Source organism: Octodon degus, unplaced genomic scaffold (genome assembly GCF_000260255.1).
Source record: "Octodon degus isolate 3935 unplaced genomic scaffold, OctDeg1.0 scaffold00015, whole genome shotgun sequence".
NCBI lineage: Eukaryota > Metazoa > Chordata > Mammalia > Rodentia > Octodontidae > Octodon > Octodon degus.
The window spans coordinates 19,104,564-19,128,912 of NW_004524591.1; the positions used below are offsets into that span (position 1 = coordinate 19,104,564).

At 42.2% G+C, this 24,349-nt stretch overlaps 1 protein-coding gene across 4 annotated transcripts in view; it reads right to left on the reverse strand.

Annotated features, from left to right (window-relative positions):
* The window catches only part of Cpvl (carboxypeptidase, vitellogenic like), a 178,602-nt gene that overhangs the window by 59,840 nt on the left and 94,413 nt on the right, over positions 1-24,349 (reverse strand). For all 4 annotated transcript variants that reach the window (XM_023709882.1, XM_023709881.1, XM_023709880.1 and 1 more), the window contains 6 exons: positions 23,210-23,324; positions 22,215-22,273; positions 19,286-19,365; positions 14,002-14,068; positions 889-1,011; positions 328-459 (listed from right to left, as the gene is read on the reverse strand). In XM_023709882.1, the coding sequence (XP_023565650.1) occupies positions 328-459; positions 889-1,011; positions 14,002-14,068; positions 19,286-19,365; positions 22,215-22,273; positions 23,210-23,324 (576 nt within the window). The remainder of the gene's footprint in view (positions 1-327; positions 460-888; positions 1,012-14,001; positions 14,069-19,285; positions 19,366-22,214; positions 22,274-23,209; positions 23,325-24,349) is intronic.

Below are 24,349 nucleotides of genomic sequence, written 5' to 3' on the forward strand. Positions count from 1 at the left end.
TCTTCTGATTCCCCACGTCTGGAGTACCTTTAGGTTCTACACAGCTTTTAAAGACATCTGAACAGTTAATGAAAGGCGTAGTTAGCTGAACACTCCAATGATTGCAGGTTAAAAACACAGCCAAAGTAAATGCAAAGAAATGCAGACAGTTCTTTTCTTTTTTATGCATCCACAGCCTGATCTGAGACCTCTCCCCCGATCCGAGACAGCAGGCCAGATATTCCTTCTCTCATTCAAAAATGCTAGAGCACCGCGCGCTTCTACAGGCCCCTCCTCTCCTCAGCTGGTTTTAATTGCTCAAGGGCAGCCCCGGGCCCCAGAACTCACTTCAAAGGCCTTTAGCCAGTTCTGCTCCTTGATGTGTCTTACGCATTCATCACTCTGCTTCTGGAAGTACTTTTTCTGCTGCTCATCCAACAAGCCAATTTCGTACAGGAATGTTGCATAGCCCCCAACAATCTGAAGACAAAAGAGACACACACAAATGCTAGAGAGAGAGAGAAAAAGATGGAGCTTTGAAAAATCCATTTGCTTTATGAAATAACTCAGTAATTGTCAACCTTGTGCAGAAATTGACCAACTAAGATAATTATACACACAGATATACACAGGCATCCACAAAAAAAGCAACCCACACAAGTATACACCTGTGTGCATGCAGATACACACACACACACACACACACACACACACAGTGTACTCTTTTGCACTTGAAGGCAAGGTGCTGTCATAAAAGGATGACACACTGAAACAAAGTAAAAAGTTGAAGACTTACATCATAAAGTCACCTGATAATTGTTAGGCCTATAAGGTAAGAAGTGTCTACCTGACCAGAAAGGGTCTAATATCTCTAAGAGACAAAACGAAAAGAAACTTCAAGACACCCACCGACTCAGGGTCAGAATATGCGTCTCCAAGAGCGATTCCTTTCAGGTGGATCTTGAACTCCCGAACAGGGTTGAGAGAGTGGATATAGTGGGCGATGGCTGGCACGTATTTCCCTGCGTAAGACTGAGAAGGATGCGAGTTAGCACAGGCGATCACAGCCTGAAGGTAGCTCAAGTAAGTGAGCTTAGGCTAATCAGAGCAACAGCGATGTGGCGATGCTTCCATATGTGATGTCCTCTGATGCCTTCAACAAAGAGTTTTATCTCTCCCCTCTTTTGCCACACCCGACAGCACCAAGTGACATATATGTCACAGCTTATGTACACCAGAAATAACAAACATGCAACGAAAGTCACCGTTCGAATTTCCTTCCAAAATAAAATGATGTATGATAGCATACACAATTCTCACATCTGTTGGGCTTTGTTCTACAGAACTTCCTTAGAGAATCTTCATGCTTCATTAAAGAGAAAAAAAAATCTCATCTAAACCTAACCCTTCAAAATCTATAGAATGATATAAATTTTGAAATCAACATATTTTTAAAGGAATAGAAGGATAAATGGAAGCTAACATTTATGGGCCACTGAAATTCTCATTTGAATTTATTTCTATTTCTAATCTATTCCCAGCAAGGGATCCTTTTCCAAGGTCCAAATATTTTGTAGAAATCCTTTCACCGAACAAACATGATAATACCTTTCCCTTTAGACAATGCTGAAAAAAGTACTACAATTGACCCAGTTATATATTTTAAACAATTTTGTATTTCTTTCCATAAAAACCTGCCTTGGTAGCATCTCCCATGTCCTGTGTTAGAAATGAAGCTCCCAGTTCCCAAGCTTTCCTACAGCCTCCTCTTCAATAAATGTTAACTTGTTCAGATTTCCCAGGTAAAGCTCTTGCCATCGATTCCTTATACCCATTTCTCTTTTGCAGCCCCACAAGAGCCCACCAGCTGAGCTGGCCAACATTCTTCTCTCAGAATGGCTCCACAGTGTGGATCTCCTCATACCCCACTCTACCACCCTGCTGCAGCCACTTCTTTGTTCAAATGTCTTAGTGACTTCCCATCCATGTGAGCCTAGAAGCTAAGAGCTTTTGGGGGGCACAAGGCTGAGGGGAGCCACATTCATCCTCTCCACTCACTACAGCCCTCCTGCTCATTCCTCTCTCACCCTCCTGGCTTCCAAACCCTACCTTCCATATTCCAAGCAGACCCATCAGGCTTTTGCATTAGCTGCTCCCTCACTGGAACACTCTCTCTGCAGATATCCACATAGCCACTTCCTCATATCCTGTAATGAGCCCATCTAAGAGCTCCTTTCCTTGGCCACTCTATCGGAAACTTCATATTCCTTCTTCCCTATTTTTATATTTCCCTTCTCTCCTTCACTTTGCTCTTGGTTCTTATCATTCTCCAACAAATTTCAATTTCAAAATGTGCATGTAAATTCAAGATAGACTATCACCCTCGTGTGGGTAGCTCCAAATGCACAGCACCTTTGCACTGTTTCCAGGACTCTGTGGTTCAAAGGTTGGGAACCCCTGGAAGGTCTTGGTTAATCCATGCCGTAGCCACCTTCTGGAGACACCACCATGCAATTTTAAGATGGCGCATCAGGACTCAGACACGTTAAGAGATGGAGCCAGACCATACCCTATTCCCCCTCCAAAATTTAATCTCCTTTCAAATTAATGAAAGGACACTGTTTATATGCAAGCTCTTCATTGATGCAGTCATCCTACACAATAATACATTGTAACACAAAGCGTAGAGTCAAAGCAGTTCCTTCATGCACACTTATAAGTACGTTTAACTATAAAGCTGTGCTATTGCATCGAAAACTTGATTTTTTGCATAACTGTGGTATATTTTCTTGTTAGTGGCAATAAGTGGACATATTTCAAATAAGATTTCTGTAACATACAAAAAAAAACACATTTCTTTGAGAAATTCACTGGTAAAGACATACTATACAGTATTTAACAATGGCTTATCGGACAATTCTTTTGTCAAATCCATTAATGCTAAATGTTTGAGAAGTTATGAAATGAATAAGGCTCAATATTTGCCCTTGTAAAGCTACTGTGTCCTTTAAAACCACATCATTGGAACCTCTTCTCAAATGTGATGGCGCAAGTCCTACCAATGCATAAATTACTATTTCCACAGTGTATACATTGCCTAATACAATGTAGTTACATAAAAACATTACTGATAAGTGATTTACCTATTTATTTATTATTTCCATTTTTTGGGAAATTAATGCAAATGCTGGAAGTTTGCTTTTCAGTGGTACTACTTATCAGGTTTTGTTAGAGTTAGGTCTAGCAATGAAACACCAGTCTTCATTCCTTCTGAGATGGAAAGACATACACCTTAAATCACTATGCAGATAGTGATAGAAATTTAACCTAAAGCATTCACAATTTTTTGGCCCCTTCTCCCTGGGACCATCATGTGAATCTGGGCTATGACCAAGCAGGAAATTACAAAGGAACACACACCTGAGTTTTGAGCATCTACTATGATTCAAGCTGTGTCACATAATTTAATCTGAGTCTGTTCACAGTTAACATTTTCCTGTATGTTACAATCACGAAAACAAGCAGGTCTGTGTATTTTAGTCATGTGCCTAGCACGAATTCCATCTACAAAACCCTCCTTTTTCACACCACATTCAGTCAACGGTTCAGGAATGCACCAGTGACCTCCCTCTCCCCTTACTGGTACCCAATCTTAGTTATAACTATTCCTTCCTTGCTAGGCTGACCATATATGAAAAACAAGACTGTGAGGTGACTAATTCTCTAATCACTTGCAAACACAGACTCTCCAATATTCCACACCTGCTAACCTGATGGTGATGACACTTACCTCCCTTTTCTGCTTCTAGTGACTATCACACACTTCCTTGCTCTGTGTCAGTGTGACAAATCCTCCACTGCCTTTTTCATTAATCATTTCATTGGATGAGTGGCTCAAACTGTCACACAGCAGGCAATTATGGGATTATGTTTTGAAAAACAGACGGAGAAACATTATAACAAAATTTCAATTTTCACCTTCCTTGTTAAGATGTCTTTCTTTTCATTTGAAAAACTAGGCTTATTCTTTTTGAATTCTTTGTTTCTCAATTTAACAACCTCTGATCACCACAAGTACTTCAAATGGCAATTAGGTAATAAGTCAGGTATATTTTATTTAACCTAGTCTTCTCTCTGAATATATTTAAAATAGACTAGAACGCCATGTGGGGGGGGGAGTTAGATGTAACTGTCTTATAAATTAGTAGTGGCCTCTGTGGTCCCTTGGGCTTGGCCCTGCAACCTTGTACTTTTCAGAACGCTTGCTCCTCTTGTTCTGAGTCCTGCTCATCATGCTGCCAACAGTAACCACAGTGGGCGCTCTCAGTCCTGCAGCTAGCTTCTCCGGCCTTCCCAGGGTGCACACCAATGTGGGCAGCAGCTGGTCAGCAACGTCTGTGAGTTAGCACTAACCCCCAACATCAGATCAGATCTGGCCCCATAAAAGCTCAGAGCAACATCAAAGCAATTATAAAAGGAAAGAGGAAAAGTGCAGCCAGAAACTATCTGACACTTTATTTTAGACTTTGGCACTGACTTTCTAATAAAGAACTTAGCCAGATAAACACAACAGTCCGAAAGCCACCGATTGACACATCCAGAGCTTAATCTCCCCTTATTATTCCTTTCTAATATTTAGAGGAGCTTTGAGCTGCCAGGTCCAGCATTGCTCTTGTTTGGTTCATTTTTCCCATGATGACCATATTGGAGCACACCACCACCAAAAAGAAACAGAGTATCAACGTGTGTTTGTGCACACTTGCGTTTTCTAAGTTTAAAGAAGCAATAAACCTTCAATTTTCCTACAACATTGGAAAGATTTCAGAACCCGGCTCTCAATCTTTTATTTCCCCCATGAGAAAAAGGTCTCAACATCATAGCGGCATAGTACTTTCGAATCTTGCTCTGCAATCTTCCTGAGTGCTTAAATATTCGGAAGGGCCTGATGGAAATCACGTGAAGAGCATATTGTACTTGTAAAAATAGTCTAGAGAGAATGTAATGCTCGGTTAATTATCCAGATGTGTAAAAGTACAATGAAATTAGACTTAAAGAAACTTGTAATTGTGTATTCCATTTGAATTTCTCCCTTCCTACATGTTTCAACAGCAGTCATTGCTGACTTACTATTCTCTTGCCACCCAGCTACTCTTCAGGGATGAAAAAGATTCCGTATCTAATGTCAAGCATCAACCCACTCCTCCAGAAGGAAAAAAAAAACAGCAGAGAATAATATTACAATGGAAACAATGTCCTTTTACAGAAATTTCACATATGTTCGCAGTTACTATTGTTTAAGCTATTCTCAGTCAGCTAAATTTCTTACTGAAATTTAGTAGGAAAAAATAGGCACTGTTGTACTCCAACTCTGCTTTGCTTCTAGGTGTACATACATCTCACAACACGCAGGACTTTATCTCACAACACGTAGGACTTTATCAGTGACCATGAGCAATGGTTTTGGAAAAGATGCACCTAGGACAGGGCATTTTCCCATCCAGAGTTAGGCCCTCGTTCTACCAGAAAGGTGGAGAAGGGTCGATTGCAACATCAGCAACAGTGCTGAGGACCCTGAGGGCCTCTCTGAGCCCCTTGCCCTGCTCTGCCCTGACTTGCCCAGCTGCTCACGGGAAAGAGGCCTCATAAAATTCCTGACTGGGCCAGCAGGAATGCCTCCTCTACATCAGGAGAAACAAAGGAAGTGGGCTGCTCTTCTAGGGCGAGTGGCATACATGCCTCCTCTTCTGATTCTTTCCAGATTATGGCGGAACTATCACTATTCATGCTAGTGGATCAGAGGGAAAAAGATAATTTTAATGTCTTCAAAATTAAAAGCATAAAGAAAACCACAAAAACAGGTGAAAACCCTGAGTGTAATGAGTAGCAGGAGCCAAGGATTAGGCTAGGGCCAATTTGACCTCACCCAGCCCTGGGCTAGACAGAATCTTACTTCATTCAGTACCATTATTTTCACCGAGAGAAGTATGGCCTTTCCATGGCCAGTTCAGAAAATTAATGAATGAGGAAAGCTGTTGTGGTAATCTCTACAACTTCCTAGACATTTCTAGACCATGTGTCATCGAGTTTCGAGACCACATTGCTGCAGTTTAAAAAAAAAAATGCTTCTAACAAGAATATGATTTTATCAAAACATCTCTCTCTTGAATATGAGCTTAAAAAGAAACTTGCAAAAGACATAAACACAGCAAGATTTTGATATATAGCCAACTTTTAGTCACATAAATTCATTCAAAGGTACATGCTGCTTTCCAAATGATACATTGTCTTTTAGTGTTGAGAATATGCTTTTTAAAAAATCCATTGTGGCAACTGTAAGTGAAAAAGAGACATCCTTGTCCCTCTTATGCTGACCTGGGTGCCAATTTAGAGAAATGCAGCTCGGAGCCAGGTGACTCGGCCAGATGAATAAACTTTTTTGTTTAATGGAGACTGGAGTTAATTTGACTTTTAAATAGAGTTTGAACACTCTGAGCCATAGTCAACAAACTGAGCCCTTTGTTGCGCTCTGTAGATAGAAATCAAAAGGTTGCAGCTGCATAATAGATTTAAGTTAGCGTGTCCTGCCCCAGCCGAGATACCTCATCTAATGGGGTCCTACTGAGGGCTCCACACTGCTCAGTTAGTTCACTGCAAAAAAAATGCCCATGATGACTTTTGATTTACTCATATTCTTCTCCATGGAACTGAAGATGCAATAAGCATGTATTGGTTTGATTTGGATGAGCTCTCCCATACGCTGGAGGCCCAGCTTGCAAACATTTCCTTACACCCTTGTTCAGTTTTTCAGGTTACAGTGCAAACCTTGATTTTTTAAAATAATGTTAAACTCATTAGACAGTCACAAATCCGTTTTCAATTCTAAAAGAAAATATTGGCAAGTGCAGACAGACATAATTGAAAATAGACATTTGTCATGGGCTCAAGAGTTAAAACAGCTTGAATGCTATCTAATAAAATTCCGCAAGTCCCAAGCCTTGAGAAATAATAGCATTCCAAGGATCTCAAGTCTTTACATCACTTGAAACTTCCATTCGCTCTGTAAAAGTTTATGATCAAAGTCAAGTCTTTATGATTAAAACCAAGACCTGACCAAAAGGACAGAAACATTCAAAGGCGCTAGAAAGCTTTTTTTCTGTTTGTATAAGATCATAACCCTGAAGAACTTCAGGAAAAATGAATAGGGATGTCTTATTCCCTTCCATGTAAGGAAAATCTGCTTGGTAAGAAGAAAGTGACAATGTGTTTTAAGGAGCAGGCCCAGTTTCAGAGAGCATCTTCCCAATAGGACCATAACTTGCTTCTCTTTCCTGCACTACAGTTTTCAGGCCCACAGCTTCCAGTTATGGCTCCCCTACTTTCTGGCTGGGAGGCTTTGCTGAGCCACATCTAATGTCTCTAGGCCTCAGGGACCTCACCTCTAAGACATAGATTGTAATGATAGTAGGTGCTTCATAAAGTGGCTGTGAGGATTAACTGAGGTAATGCATAGCCTAGTAAAATGCCTGCTGTGTGAGCCAATCTAAATAAATATTCTCACAAGAAATCTAGAAAAACAAGACATGACCTACATGTTTTTGAAGTAGTGGTGGCTTCTGGCCACCACCTGCCCTGACTGTGAAAGCAAGCCTAAACTAGCAGGTCAATGATGAAAGCCTACACAGGATGGTTACAGACCTATTGCTAGTATAGTTCTCCCACCCAGAATTAGATGCCACCCATATAATTGCATGTCATGGCTTATAACTTCCCTACTACTAACATCTTTCCATGAGTAGGAGATTGCTTTCTGCTCAACTACAAACACATTGGTAGTGTTGGGCCTCACTTACCAGGTATTTTCTAATGGACAGAGACTAATACGTCTCAGTGGGAGATGAGAACAGAACAGTCATGGCAGGAATGGAAGAGACATAGAGAAATAAGCTTCAGCACAAGATAGCCAAGAAGGGAAGGCTAAAGGTTGGCAGTTAGGCCCAGGAAGACCCAGGAAATGAAGGGACCCTATGCCTAGGATATATGGCAGGGTGACAGGGCAATGAAAGGGACATGAAAAGACACTCAAGGGAAATACCATCTAGGAGCCTCTGAGGAAGCACTGTTTTTAATATGCAATGACACCAATTAAGCAAACATGGCTAGGGGCTCTGCCGCCTCACCCCAATAGATGGTAGTGATAGCAATGAAAGTTCTTGGACACTATGCTCCTAACAGGACTCAAGCCAGAAAGATGAAAATAAAGTATCCCACTGAGCTTGTAAGTAGTGTTTAATTAACTTCAGAGTTTTTCATGTATTTGGTCTTCAAGTTAACCATGGACCAAAAACTGTGCAGAGAGAATCTGTCCTTTTCTGCCAATGAAGAGAGGCCCAGTGCTAACCTTACACCATGCCATGTGACAGTGGTCATCCATTGTCCCCACTGCCTCCATGCCTGGAGTGATCCACAGAGCCACATGCTTGGAGCACAGTGGGCAATGCCCTCAGCCTTGCTGTGGTGCCTGCCTGCCTTCCAGCGAGGGCCATTTTGCTCTGGCTGCTGAGGGCTTCTTGAGGCTGCTGAGGAGGACTCCACAGTGCGACTGCGCCTCAGGAACAAGAGCAGTCTGGCTAATAGTTTCTGGCTTGGAAAGGATAACACTTATAAAGAAAGTTAATTATGGGAATTAAACACAGCTTGTTTCCTTTTGAAGTACATTTTTTTCATGCCTTGAGGAGGGTGATTTACAGACACATTTGTCTCTCTTTAGAGAAAATTAATTCCAGTTGGTGTGCTGGGCAGAAAGGAAGAGAAGAAGGCAAGGAGACAAAGTAGCTCACCCTCTTCCTCTGCGCCCAAGCAGACCCACACCACATTCTGGTCTGCACTGCAGGCCCAAGAGCCTGGACTAGTCTTGACAAATTGTGCTGCTATCCTAACAAACAACAAATAAACCAAACTTTGAATATCCACTTCTTAGCTCCAGCTTCATCTTTTAGACAAAATAAATTATTTCTTTGAAAAATCTTTTTCTTTGGGGATGTAGCTCACCAGTCATGTCTGGTAGGCACATACAAGGCCATAGGAAAAAGGCCTTGGGCTCCATCCCCAGCACCTCATAAGAAAAAGAGAGAGAAATAGGGAAGGAAGGGAGTAGGGCGAAAGGGATGGAAGGAGGGAAGGAAGGACTCAAAATAATAGACACAGAGCAGAAGAGGCCACATAACATCCCCACAGTGAGAGAGCAGGGCTCTTAACACCTCAGCTCCTCCCTACATGCACCAGGCCATATGCTTTGGAGCCAGAGCAGATTAATCCAGCTTTTAAATACAAACATCAGATGTGTTAGGTGCTGTCCTCTGCCAGTCACTATGCTAATTCTGTGGGAGTATTATCTAATTAAATAGTATGAAGTAGGCCAGATTATTATTTCCAGACTTTCTTTTGCCGGTATTAGGCCTCAGAGCAGCTGCTCCAGGCACTCTGAACACCAAGCTGCCTCTACTCACAGAACACAGACAGGAAGGGCATACTAGGCCTGCTGCACCGGCATTGGAACATTTCTACAGAATTTATGCATTGATGTTGCCAGGATGAGGCTATACATTGAGTGACACTATTTGTTCAGCCTCTTTAAGGGTACAAGCAAATTAAGAGCTCAGAAAAGAAAGGTCTTTTCTTTCATGAAAAATCTAATCATTTGTAGGGAAGCAGGTGGAATGCAGGAGGGTGGATTGACACTGTCTTAAAACTATAATTTTAAAGTTTTAACTTTTTTTTATTTTAGGGAAAGGTCTACAGGGTGTTCAAGGTCTCACTACGAGATTGGATTGTAGTGATTCACCTATTTATAGCCTCCCAAGAGCTGGGATTATAGGTGCATGCCACCATGCCCCATCTTAATAGCCATCTCATCTCACCCTGGGGGCTGGCCTGGAGATCGAACCCCCAGCCCCTGTGCCTGTTTACAGGCACTTTAATCTGCTGAGCTATAGTTTTAAGGCTGGCCCTTAAAACTATAATTATATATACACATTGTAAAAGTAAGTCAAGGTAACTGCTGTTAAACTTCTAATGAAACAAAAGACTCCCAACCCATCTGATTGCAAGATGAAAAGCAGTGCCCCAGAGGAATTTTATAAAATTCCCAGAATCAGCCTGTGAGATCTCAGATCTTTTTTTTTCAGACCTTCTAATTACTTTGTGTGTGTGTGTGTGCGTGTGCGTGCGCGCACACGCATATGCATGTGCGCATGCACACAGGGTCTCACTATGCAGCTCAGATTCATAGCAATCCTCCTGTTTTCAGCCTCCCTAGTACTGGGATTACAGGCATGCACCACCACACCTGGACTCCATTATGCCCAGCTCAGCATGCCCAGGGTGCGGGGCCAGAATGACATGTGGTGCCAGGGATTGAACCCTGGCCCCTGCACTTTCCTAAGCAAGCACTTAGTCCACTGAGCTATGTCACTGGCCCTCCAGACCTTCTAATTACTAATCCACAGGTCTTTCTCCTTCTTCATTCTGCTTCATGAGCTTAAGACCAGAGACAAAACAGACAGAACCAAGGAGCATACTGTAGAAGCACAGCATGCTAATAATGATAAACTACTGAGGTATCATTATTCAATGTTCTTCTTTCTAGAAAGACTAAATGCATCTATATGGTTCTTATGAAGATGGTGCTACCTGCTAACTGTCTGTCCTCATTCACATCTTCATCCATTACAGGGAAGCACAGATCTCCTTAAGAATATTCTTCCTGGCAGTGAAGGATATGAAAGTAAAACCATCCTTTCCTACACACATTTGGAAATTACATGCAGAAAACCACCAGGCAGAAATAAAATAGATAAATCAAAAATTTCACCCAGAATTTGACAGTTTTGCTAACTATCCAACATCATGGTTAACAGCTTCACCACACTGATCACAAGCCAAGGAATTACACAGATCTACAGACCATTGGTCTGTGTGAGGGGAGAACAGGCCCCTTCCAGAGTTGCTGCCAAGTGACCAGTCACTCCCCGCCCCTTTCCCCAACCTGCTTCTGAAATTGGTCAAAAGCAGGGAATAGCAAGAAATTCATTGTAACATTTGTAAGTAATCTCAGCTGGACAAGTGGCTATGAAAACCTCCAGTGCCGTATTCTCAGCAGCCAAAATATCCTTTCTGCAGAGCTTAGAAAGAGAAGAAAGCAGACTCAAGAAGAGAAAGGTCCATGAACTTGCCTTTCCCTCAGAAAATGGAAACTATTTTCTTCTTTTATTCCTGGGATCTAAATGCTTCCTATGAGATGCAGCATATGGATGGAATTGCTGGGATAGAGAATGTGAGGGAGTCAGGCCCATCTGCACTGGGATGGGGAGAGAGGACAGGGATACCAGCGAAAAAGAAATTATCTGAGAATGAAACCAGAGAAGTGCAAAGCCAAGTGAAAGGATCAGAGAAGAATGAGAGACAAAGTCCTTGGAAAAGAAATGTAGAGGTGTCTTGTGGACTGCTGATTCCACTCTAGTAATTCTGAAGCCATTAGGGGCGTGTTATAGGATTCAATAAAAAATGAATAGTGGATGATGCCATGGGCCTCAGTGAGGGAGACAGGGGTATATGGAGAAGCAGCGTGGACATGAGTGGGAAGGAGTGGGAAGTTATTCTGTGTTTTGTCTCGTGTCTAGGTGTCCCTGTAAACCCTCTGAAGTTATGGGTGGGGATTTTTCAGAGACAGCTGAATGTAGAGAATGTGACACTCAGATTCATACATAGTGTAATGCTAAGGTTAAGGGTGCCCCACCCAGGGCATGAGTGCTACCTACCCTGAGAGCATGTAGCCTGGGGGGTAGAGATGAAGGACAGAAAGAGGGCTGCCAGTGTTCCTGCCTGCTGCTTGCTGCTGCTTCACTATTTTGCTGCTTTGCTGTCTTCTGCCCGCCATGAACTGTTTCTCTTCTTTTTTTTTTTTTTTTTTTTGGTGGAACCGGGGATTGAACTCAGGCCCTTGTGTTTGCCAGGCAAGTGCTTATTCTACTGAGCCGTCTCCCCGGCCCCCCTGTTTCTCCTCTACAATGCCCCTCTGCCATACTGTCCTACCTTGGAGCCAGCCTACTACAAATGGAAACCCCTACCAACTGTGAGCTAAATAAACTTTTCCTCCCTTAGCTCTAGTTATGAGATATTTTGTCTCAGCAATAAGAAAAAGGTAACAGATAGCTATCAGTTGCTAGGCAACCTAGTCTCATGTGTTACGAACTTCACAAAAGTGTAAATAAAGGACAGTTTTGTTGTGAAAAAAATGTATATATATATATATATATATATATATATATATATATATATATTATAGGAGTTAGGATAGATATACAGCTACTTTCTCTTAGTTCATTGAAAATAAAAGTTGGTACTAATACTGTTTAGACAAGACATCATGTCTGCATCTTGTCCTCTGAATAACTACTATGAAGGCAATAATATGCAATGTATTAATTATTGTAACCATCCTACTAACCTGTTTGGAAACTGTTGCATTGCTATTTTCTTTTTTCTCATTAAAATGAATTAAAATAATTTTTTAAAAAGTAAACAAGCCATTTGGTTCCCAGCTCTGCTCACAGATAAAGTCTGCTCAGAAATGACATCTGAGTAGCAATGGCACACTTAGTGCTCAGGACTTGGTTTCTAAGTAACATTCCAATGAAAAAGAATGGAGGGTCCTAGAATAAATGACAGGTCAAGGTATGTTAGTCAGCTGTTGGTCACTATGACAAAATACCTGACATAAACCAACTTATAAGGAGGAAAGGTTTGTTTTGCATCATGGTTTCAGAAATTTTGGTCCATATTTACTTGGCCCTGTTGCTTAGGGCACATGACGGCACTGTACCTTAAGACAGCCCTGCACAGAGGAAGAAGCAGGGTAGCCAGTGAGGAGGAGAGGAGGGTTTGGGTCCCAATATGCCTTTGAAGATGTGCTTTCAATAACTAATTAGAACTGCTAGCCCCCATGTCCTGCAGGTTCCATCACCTCCCATCAGCTGCGGGGGCAGAAACAAAGCCCTTACTTCAAGGATGTCTGGAAGACGTTTAAGACCAACTATGACAAAGTGTTAAATTAGAAAAAGTAAAAGATGCTTCTAGAATATGTATTTGTGACAAAATACAAGTAAACACTCAAAGACTGTTCAAAGGGCACAGGAACCAGCTTAAAGAGGATACCCAGACACAAAATTAGAACTAGTTAAGCATAAAAACAATAATGATTACAATAAAATTTGATGGATTAAGTAAAAATAACAATGGTTGAATCAGTGATATTTTTAAAGTAAATAACAGACAGGGAGTGGAAGGAGAAGTCTTTTCTACAGAAGAATATCATATGATGCCTACAGAAACAGAGATTCAAGAAATCAATATATTGTAATGCCCAGTACAATAAGATTATGATAGAAGTCATTAGTAGATACTCTAGTATCAATATCAATAGTACTGAAATTACTGAGGGACAGGTTTGGGGGAACAGATGTTCACATGACTTTGGATTATTTATTGCTTGTAAGTAGAAACACCTACTTACAATGGTGAGCTAGGATAGGTACCCCCTTGACCAAGTGACCCACTTTAGCATTACCTGAATGGGTGACCACCACAGTGTGGCTCCTAATGTTTTCAGTGAATCTAAGCACTGAAGAACCAATCAGAGAAGTGTGGAATGGTGGCCATTCCACAAGGCACCTGGCCTGGACCCTCCGAAACCGTCACCATGATGACTTTGTGCCTCAATCCACAGCACAGAAAGCAGAAGACTGAGCCATGACAACCCACCACGCCTATCAAAGTTTTATTGAGCCCTTGATGCAAAATAATTATAGAAGTATTTTTCAGACATTTAGAGAATCTGAATATCGATATTAATATGTACTATTTATGCATGCATTATATATATATATTAAACAAGTAACAAATGTCATAATATGTTTCAGTTGTGAGGACACTTGAAGCACACAAGGAAATATGCCTTCAACTCACCTCCCCGGTAGCATAAAAATCATTCTTTCCATACTCAGGAAACAACTGGAAAAACTGAATTAGTGCACTGCAGAAAGAACAAAATGAACAAATTTGAAAAATGAATTCAAATCATTTCAGGTTATGCTACCAAACCCAACCTTTTGATAATAAGTGCTCTTATATGAAATAAATTACCATTTGGTTGTGGGCACTTAGAGGTCATTTTTTAAGCCTCTCACACGCATCATACTACTATGCTCTATGTGGATGATTAGAAAATGCCTGTGGGCTTACTTTGTGATACTAAGTGGACAGCAACACTCTGGACAGATTTCCCAAAGTCTGCTTTCACCTAGTTAGCACTTGTTTTCCATGACTGGAGAGTCAACCTAGGGCCTTCGCACTGAACTACTGCTGTGTTGCCACACTGGACTCCAACTTGCAATCCTCTCTGATTATTTAACAATCCTTTATGCAAACATTAGGACCTCATTAACCCAGGTTTGCAGAGAAGCAATAAGAACTTAGTTACTGGCCAACTCTCACAGCAAGGGACCATAAATAGGTTATTTCTAACGGGACTCCCACGGTGTCAGTGTTTTAATAACCAAATAATCTACAGGGAAACTAGCAACAACCACAGGGACTGAAGAGGTCTCTGAGCTCAGAAAGAGAAAACCACATTTGCTAAAGTGAGTTCTCTGCAACAGATTTAAATAGACTTAAGGAATCGTTTGATGAGCAAAAGAAAGGATGGATTTTTAGATAATTTTCTACTTAATCAAAATCATTCAAAAAGGAGGCAAAATTGCACAAAACTAAGATGTCCTATGAATGTTTTGATCCAAATTATAAGGCCTGAGAAGCTGGGGGGGTGGTGGTTTTCCATCCCAGCTTCCTGCTGAGGGACTGTCATGAACCATCCAGAGAAGATGAAAGGCAAAAAGGCTCTGTGAGCCAGGAGAGGGATAAAGTTCAAGGGTTACAGGGAGGCAAAAGTAGGGTTATTAAAGCATCGTGATTCTGCTTATGCTTAATTTTCAAAGGCTCCATAAAAATTCAAAATGAAAAAAAAAAATCATCATGAAACACTACTGCAGAGTCTCAGTGCATTTCTCTGTTTTCTTATTTATAGTGGCCTTTGGAGTAACTAAATCTGGGGAGCTGCATTTTTTTTATAGCTTTCCTGTTAGTGGAAGTGATAAGCTGGCTTTAGAACAGAGATAAAAACAGGAGATCACTCTTCACCCTTTCTTCTCCTACCTTCAAACTAGAAACTACTTCCGTTCTATCTTCCTGCTTGTTGGAACAGATAATTTAATAGAGCAAGTCTTGATAAAGCCTAATGCTTTAGCTGGATGCTTATTTTCATGTAGTATTTGTTGTTATGGTTGCCGAATTTAGCAAGTTAAAATACAAGGTGTCTAAGCAAATCTGAAGCTCAGATGAACAACATGTATGTCCAAATATTGACAGGAATATATTTACACTCAAAAGTTATGCATTGTTTATCTGAAATTCAAATTTAACCGGGCATTCTGCATTTTATCTGTGGCAATCTAAATAAAAGGAACCGGTCTCCCAAATTACTTCTTGCTAGGGAATGTCAAAATTCCCTAGCTGAAGTTTCCAAAGCAAGAAACCATGAAGATGTTTTAATTTCCAAATCTTTTTTGTAATGACTTTTTAAAAAAGCAAGCCCTTTATAAGACTCTCTGAGCAGAAGCAAAGAATAAAAAAGACCAATTTAGCAAACTAGATTTCTATATGCTGTTGAACTAGATTAAGCTATTTTAATTTGTTCATTTAAGTATAATTCAGTCAAAGGCTTATTGCATGGTGAGGGCCTATTTAAAAATAGAATCCAGAATCATGCCTAGGTTAAATTTGAAATTCCAGAAACAGAATTGCTCAACTAGCTAATGTACACATATATGTCTGTGTGCATTTGTCCAAGTGTAAGAATTACAGCACACACCTTCCAGGCGACCCCTGCCAGCCTTCGTGGTGCTGTACCAAGCACAGGTCTCTAAACGGAACTTTAGTTAAGGACTATCTGCTGGCAGGCAGATACACACAGAGAAATGAGCTGGGAAGCAGACTGACCAGGAAACAATTATGTCTGAGATAGCTTTTTTTTTTACTTTAAATTGGAAGTTGGTAGATGTAAGACTGAGAAAGTGGGTAGAAATGTTCGTGCGCTGTAGAACCCAAGGCAGTGCTGGAATCTCCTCAGTTCTGTTGGAGTTACGAGGACAGGACAGGATATCCAGGAGAATGAAGCTTCAACTAATCTAAGCAAGAGCTTGATACTAACCAAAGCCAAGCAGGTATAGTTAAAGCTACTGAGGACAAACTGAAGCAAATTTAGCAAGGAGAATCTCAGCAGGTCTCTCGCGTTGGAGAATTCTAGAGGGGCTTCTTTGCCTGGCTTCGGTGCCCAGGGCTACGCTGCCCTCCAGCCTGCATGGATCACGCAGGGTCCTCTGCTCACAGAAAATCTGCTTCCTAATTGCATCGCCATCAAGGCTCATCCATCTAATCACAGTATCTCTCATTACAAATCAATGCAGGGACAGAATGACAATTGTACCCTCATTTGGCTCTGAGAAATGACTTCAGATGCAAGTAGACCCCGAACCTCTGGAAAGCAGGAGCCATGCAGCTGCTCACAGCGGGTTCCCCAGGTCTAGGGCTGGGGTGTGCCCTACAGTGTGACTCTACTTTGTGGAACTAAGACAGTAGCACTAGTGAGGATGCCCAGATTCAGACGCTACACTTCCTGTGTTTCAGTAAGTTTTGTCTCCTGTTTATCAACAGCACACTCCAAGCAGAGAAAACAAAAGAGAGAGAATACTAATTAACAAATTGTTAATTGAAAAAGTTGTATTTCTCAACTCAAAGAACAATATCCTGCCATGCCGGCCTCGCTCCCAGTGTGCAATGAGATGGGAATTGAGACTAGGCTTGGTGGTATGTGCCTATAATCCCAGCACTTGGGAGGCTGTAAACAGGTGGATCACTATGAGTCCAATCTACTAGTGAGACCCTGAACACCCTGTAGACCCTTCCCTAAAAATACAAAAAAAGAAAAAAGAACATAAATGCAAATGGCAAATGTCTCTTTAGGAGGCCACTCCATATAGCCAGACGCTGTTCATAGGAATAAAGAATGGGGCCTCCAGAAATAAAGACAGTTTTCAAAGGGAGAAGAAGAAAGGTCTGCCCTTTAAAACTGCAGTAGCCCATTTACACATTTCCATGCAACCTTCTTATTCCAAACACCCATCTGGAGGGCCGGAGAGAAACACTCAGTCGCAAAAGGAAACGAGTAGTGTAAACTATAAAGGAAACAGCTGAAATCAGTTTTCTGCACTACCCTTGATTAGCTATTTTCCAGCTCTTAGAGCCTGAAGCAAAAAGAACTAAAACAGCTATAAACAATAGATGCTTTGAAATAGGTCCGCTTTCCACGCCATGCAAGAGGAGATGAACCACATGTCCGCAGCAAACATCCACGCGGAGGGTCAAGGGACGTTGGGGAGTGGCTTGGCCCTGCTTGGCCTTCCAGGGCAAGGACATATTTCTTTAATGCAGAACCTCCACCCTCAGGGCGTTTGCTAGTTAAACAACTGAACTTGTTTGGATTTAAGCCAGAGAGAGCTGGAGTAGGGGTGGGCAGGGTAGGTTTCTTATTAGATGAATGAGAACACACAGTGTTAAATGAGACAGGTGGCTTGTGACAACTTCCTTTCTTTTTTGATTTTTTTATAACTATTTATTTATTTGGTGCAGGGTCTCACTATGTAGCTTGGACTCATAGCTATCCTCCTGTCTCAGCCTCCCCAGCACTTGGATTACAGGCATGGGCCACCATACCAGGTTTTGGTGGCTGGCTCTGTGTGGGGCTGGCCCGGCATGTGGACTGGGGATGGAACCCAGGTCCTTGCACTTGTCAGGCAGGCTCTTAGACTGCAGAACTATCTCCCCAGCCCTAGAAACAACTTCTGAGGCCACCACAGCGCTGGCTGTGGAAGGAGCAGAGAGCTCCCTGGAGTTGAAAGAGAGGAAGGGAAGAGGATTCTCTGTGAATGCGGATCTTGGGTTCCTGGGACGGTCTGAGGCACCTAGGGGCAGAGATGTGCACACTTAACTCCCCCTCCAAAACTGAAAGTAACAAAGTAACGTGGAAACTGAAAATTAAAAACCCAGCAGCCCTGTACGCTCTTGGTTCAGCAGCAGGAAAGAGAGTTGCCTTTGAGAAACAAGCCCCAAAGTTTTTCTTTTCCCTCTCCCCAATCATCTGTCTGCCTTGAGGAGAAAGAACTATAAAATGTAAAGCTTTTGTCAGAGATCCAAAAGCCCTGACTCCTGTCGGAGGCATTTCCCTTTGGGGATGGCTGGGCCTGCTCAGGCAGTAATTAGCAGAATAGAAGGGAGGTGGGCTGCGGGGGCTGGTGAACTCCTGACCAGAGAGTTCTTTCTGGATGCAGCCAGTGGTGGGTACCCTGGTGACCCGGAGGAATTCAAGACTTGGTCTCCAGGAGCAATTATAGAACTGGAAAAATCAGACCAAATGTGAAAGGTCATTTATTTCTTTTTTAAGTACTAAAAAATGTACTAAAAATAGTTATGAAGGATATAAGAAGAAGAAGGGAAAAATTATATGACTAGCTTATACACTGTTTCATCAAGCTTACAACTTTATATTTTTCATTAAAAAAGGGAAAATTTTGTAACGAAAAGGGGAAAAGGCAGAAATTAGCCAACAGAGCCAATTTTCAGCATGGAAAAGTAAATGTAAGAGCAGCAAGGGAATTAAAAAAAAAATCTGAAGGCTCCAAAAAGAGATTCTGGGAAGGAAGATGAACAAATATCTGAAAAACTGTCCTCTGACGTGTGCAAAATTAGACAAACTTTTGGGGAATAAACACATTTCTAACACATCTGGCTGAAAGGTTTAAAAATAATCTTTGGTTTGCTCTGTCTCTATTGTCTCTTAAAATTCATTTTCGGAAAACTGCAGCATGCCTTAAGGTATCGCCTCTTCTTACTTTGATTGCTGTCCGCTTTCATGCTTATCAGCAGTAAAGTAACAGTGAACCGTGCACTCCACGTCAGGCGTGTGCTCATGGGTTTGTGAGTGTGCTCGCATGCGGGTCCTCGGGGAAAGCCCCCCTACATTTTTTTTTTAGAAATTGGGTCACAAGAACAAACCAGTACTAGTTCTAGCACTGGGAGAATTTTCCTACTGAGATGGAATATTTCGTTTGAAGAGGCCAAAAGGAAGCCGGGGCTTTACCTGTACAGATCTCTCGCCACGTCATCTTCGTTGACCGCATAGCCTCTGGTGTCTTCGGTAAAACTGAAGCCTGTGCCCACCTAATGGGGAAACAAAGAAGCAGGCATAAACCCAGAGACCCACACGCTTGGGCCTTCACTCACTCTGGAAGGTGACCTTACCTGCTCCCAAGGCCATTCCTCCAACTTCGGATTGACTGACAGACTGCTGTTATGGTACTAGGGATTCACCTCCGCTTCTGCACAGAGCCACACATTCCAAGCTGTTTTTATTTTTTGAGATAAGGTCTTGCTAAGCCAGTAAGGTGCACACCCAGGTTGGGCCTGCCCTTGTGATGCTCTTGCCTCAGTGTCCCAAGGCACTGGGATTACAGGAGTGCACTACCACACCTGGCTGATTTCAAATTACTGCCATCACCCTTGCCATTAGCCTTGTACACAAGAGGATGATGGTTTGTGCCTACTGCCCTCACATTCAAAGCCTAAATGAAACTCTGGAACAAAGTTTTGCCTTGAGGTAATTGCTGAGCTATCAGATTCCTGCCAGAGATGATCTATCTACTATCTATCTACATATTTTTTTGAGATGAGGCCTCCCTGTGTAGTTCAGGCTGGCCTTGAACTCACTGGGTAGCCCAGGCTGACTTCAAACTTGCAGCAGTCCTCCTGCCTTAGCCTCCCAAGGGCTGAGATTACAGGCGTGCTGGGCTACATCAGTTTTACACCATATACAAGTTTGCCAGATGTGCATAGTGCCATCTCATTTTCATTAGATGAGGAGTTTTAAAATAATAATGAAGACCAATTTTAAGTTAATTATGCCTTATACATAGAAGTTCATACAACTGAGCAGTACATCAAAGAAGCTAGGAGGGATTTTGTGTCAGTAATTTGTATAAAGAATGTACTGCCCACCAAGTGTGAACAGTTTTCCCCCAAGCACAAAGAGAATTCAACATTTAGTTCACATTCATTTAAATATGTAATTATGGATTAGGAAAACAGAAGGCTGACAAAGCAAGGACAGGCTAACCTGGCAAGCACATTTTTTTCTCCCTATTTACTTGGTTTCTCTTTAAGCTATCTGCAAAGTGAGAGAAGCTAGAGGTTTTAGTTAAGGCTGAAGATACTCCTCATATGCAGAAGCTCTGAGGCAGCTGTCCTACTCTTCTACGTACTCCCCAAACTCTTGGCAGCACTTCAGGGAAAGGAATTTCAGGAAAGCCTCCTAAGGAGAATACCATCTTTTAGTCCTAAAATGAGACTCTGCTTGCCTTGATAAGGAAGGAGACCAGTTTTGACTTCTTACATCCAGAGCTCTGTGGGATAGATGAGGGATTCAGATTTTAAACAATAATCTGTGATGCTGGGAACCTCATCATCAGTGAAAAGGATGTAAGTTCTTACCCTGGTATGAGTCAGGGAACATTTTACAGATAGGGAAGGAGGGAAGGAGGGAGGGGGGAGAGAGAGAGAGAAAGGAAGAGAGGGAGGAAGAGAGGGAGAGATAGAGAGGGGGAGGGAGGGAGGGTGGGGAGAGAGAGAGAGTTCACTATGTTCAATGAACACTTGAAAGACTAAAACATGAAGAAAAGAAAGGAACAAGGAAAATTCTTAAACTCACATATGATGAAATGTGCTAGGAGAAAAAGTAAGTCACAGTATGCTGTCTATTCTTTTTTCATTTTCTTTCTTTTCTTTTTTTCCTTTTTCTTTTCTTTTTTTTTTTTTTTTGAGACAGTATCTCACTAAGGTGCTAAATTGTCTAGCGGGCTGGGTTCAAATTTGTAATCCTCCTGCTTAGCCTCCCAGAGTGGTAGAATTATAGGTTTGTTTGCCATACTTGCCTCTAATTTCTATTTTAAAGAGAAATTTTTTTAAATCTTTTTTAAAAAGTATTTTTAAAGTCATTATTTTTAAAAACTTTATTTTTAAATGTAGTTATGCATTGTTCAACAGTGGGAATATTTCCTGTGAAAAGTGTGCTTAGGTGAATTTGTTGTGGAATACGAAAGTATGGTCTACTATATATGTAGGCCATATAGTTTTTATAGCCGCTATATGATATCTATCTACCTATCTATCTATCTATCCATCCATCTATTCATCCATCCATCCATCTATATTTATAGCTCTTTACTCCAAGGAGTACTACACAGCATGATATAAAGCATATTACTGAACTAAATTCCATAGATGATTATAGTGTAGGATAAGTATTTGTCTCTAAACATTGGAAAGTTATAGTATAAATCATAGGAAACAGAAATTTCTTAGCTTCCATTATAATCTTTTAAATTTTTTTTATTTTCTAAAGAATAAAAACTACCATTGAAGCAGAAAAATTACAAGTAATACAGAATTTCTTTTTTTGTTGTTGTTCTTTTAGAGTTTTGTTTTGCTTTTTTGTTTTTTGAGGGGGAACTGGGGATTGAACTCAGGCCCTTGCACTTGCCAGGGAAGTGCTTATTCTACTGAGCCATCTCCCTGGCCCCCCAGAATTTCTTTTTTTAATTTTTTATATTTTAGGGAAGGGTCTAGAGGGTGTTAAGGGTCTCACTACTAGATTGGACTTGTAGTGATCCGCCTGTTTACAGCCTCCCAAGAGCTGGAATTACAGGCACGTGCCACCACACCCAGTCTCAATTGCTGTCTTGGCAGGCCCTGGGATCGAATCCCTGGCCCCTGCTCCTGCTTGCAGGTGCTTTGATCCACTGAGCTATTTGGCCAGCCCCAGAACTTCACTAAACAAATAATATAAGTTTCAAGGCTATTACAATCTTATGGGACCACCATGGTACATGTTGTCTACTATGGACAGAAATGCCATTATGTGGCACATAACTGAATTTAGTGGGAAAAGAAAAGACAGAGAAGCCAACAGCAAAACAGGGACAGAGAAATGTATCATAAGGCCACATCCTACTCACCGGATTATCAATGTAGAGCATGGAAAGCGTGGTGGACCAAGAGAAGTCTCTAAAACGAACTATTAAAAGAAAGGGGTTGAGACTGAATTATTAACAAAGCATCCTGTGTAAGGCCTCACTGTGTTCAGGAGCTCAGTACAAGCCCACCTGCCCTCATGAATGCTGGTGCCCCCTAGGTGCTGTTACAGTGGAGACCAGGCTCCAGCGCTTTGAACTTTTCCTCTTTTCCAGCCCAAAAGGGTTTCTATATCTAAGATTATGCCTGAAAACAAAAGCCCATGAAACTGGTTCATGAAGAAGCATAGACAAAACACCCTTGCTGTCCCTTCTATCTGTCCAGTTCTGCAAACATCCTGAACACCCAAATCCTGCTAAACTCCATCCTGCCCACCCAGAGCTGAACAGAGCAACAACTTCAAGAAAACTGGCACAGGAACGTTTGCAATGAGTCACAAATGGGTACACACTCTGAATTCTGACCCAGGGAAAGCAAACAATCTCCTACAAATCAGATGATGAAGTGGAGCCTAGCCAGACACGGCCTTCTCTCTGTTCCTCCCCCGCAGTCCAGCCCCCATCCATTTCACTTCCAAGATATCAGATCATTCGTGCAACTGAACCAGAAAGTTTTCAGTTGGTGTGAATAATTAGGGATATAATCTTCCCCCATTAGGCCTATGTAAAGGGGGTCTCCCAAACAGTAATAAATACCAATTGTTTTTGTAAGCCGAAAATGCTTGAGTCAGCAGCAGACTTTAAGAAAATGGCTTAGAACCTTTCACCCAAATTTCAAGGGAGAAAACAGGCCAGTCAGGACACTCTCCTGGGTGGGGCTCCTCCCCCTCAGACAGGCATTGCCAGAAAGTGGTGTTATTATAATCTGGAACTGTTAAACTATTCCCAGTGGGTTGGTGTTTACTCTAGATTAGTTTTGGAGCAGATATAAGGTAGAGATGAAGGATTTTCATAAGAAATACAGTCCAAGCAACACTTACCAGTCATGTTTTCTGTGACAACGTAAGGTCCATGTTCCACAAAGAGTCCAAACATGGATGAACCTCCTGGCCCTCCCTGGAGCCAGAGGACAACTGGGGCATTCTCTGGCTGTATCTAGAGAGACAGAAAAGCCAGTAACCACAGAGAAAATTCCTCGAGCCAAGAACACTCACCAAGCCACAGTGTATATCCTGTGGCTTGTACATCCAAGTGCTCTGCCCCAAAGGCCCTCTGTTACAGGCCACGAAGCCCCCTTGGCCCACTACAGAGCACAGGTCCCCTCCCATTGCTTGGAATTGTATTTGCCTTGAATGCTGCTGTGCTCTCGTTACTCAGTTAAGTCTTTCCTTTCCAATAGACAGAAGCCCCCTTGAGTGTCAAATCTTTGCCTGTGTGTGCTGCTAGACAGCTCCGAGGTGCCTCAGGAAGCAAAGCTCCTCCATGTCACCTCTGTATTTCCACATGAGGCACAACAGCTGCTCCCATTCTTTCCCTGAGAACCCAAATGGGCTTTCTGATTTTATTCTTGAAGAAGGAGTTCACAGGGACCAGAGAAACTTCCTTCAACACTAGGGAGAGTCAGGTGAAGACAGACCCCCTGGACATTCAAGTGATGCAAATAAGAGCAATGGAATCCTAAGCAGGCTAGGGTTTTGTTCAGGACCTGGGAGAGGCAGGAATTAGAGTCACTGGCAGGACTTGAGTGCTGAAAATCAGCTCCTGGCAATGGTGTCAATGCCTTCACCTCTGATGACATAGGGTTCGTTCATTCTTCCAGTCAGCACACATTTATTCCACACTGATAAAGGCCAGGTACCCTGCGAGACATGAGGTACCCCGCGAGACTGAGGTACCCCAGGAGACTGAGGTACCCCGTGAGACATGAGGTACCCCGCGAGACTGAGGTACCCTGCGAGACATGAGGTACCCCGCGAGACATGAGGTACCCCGTGAGACATGAGGTACCCCGCAAGGCTGAGGTACCCTGCGAGACATGAGGTACCCCGTGAGACATGAGGTACCCCGCGAGGCTGAGGTACCCCATGAGACATGAGGTACCCCAGGAGACTGAGGTACCCCGTGAGACCTGAGGTACCCCGTGAGACATGAGGTACCCCGTGAGACATGAGGTACCCCAG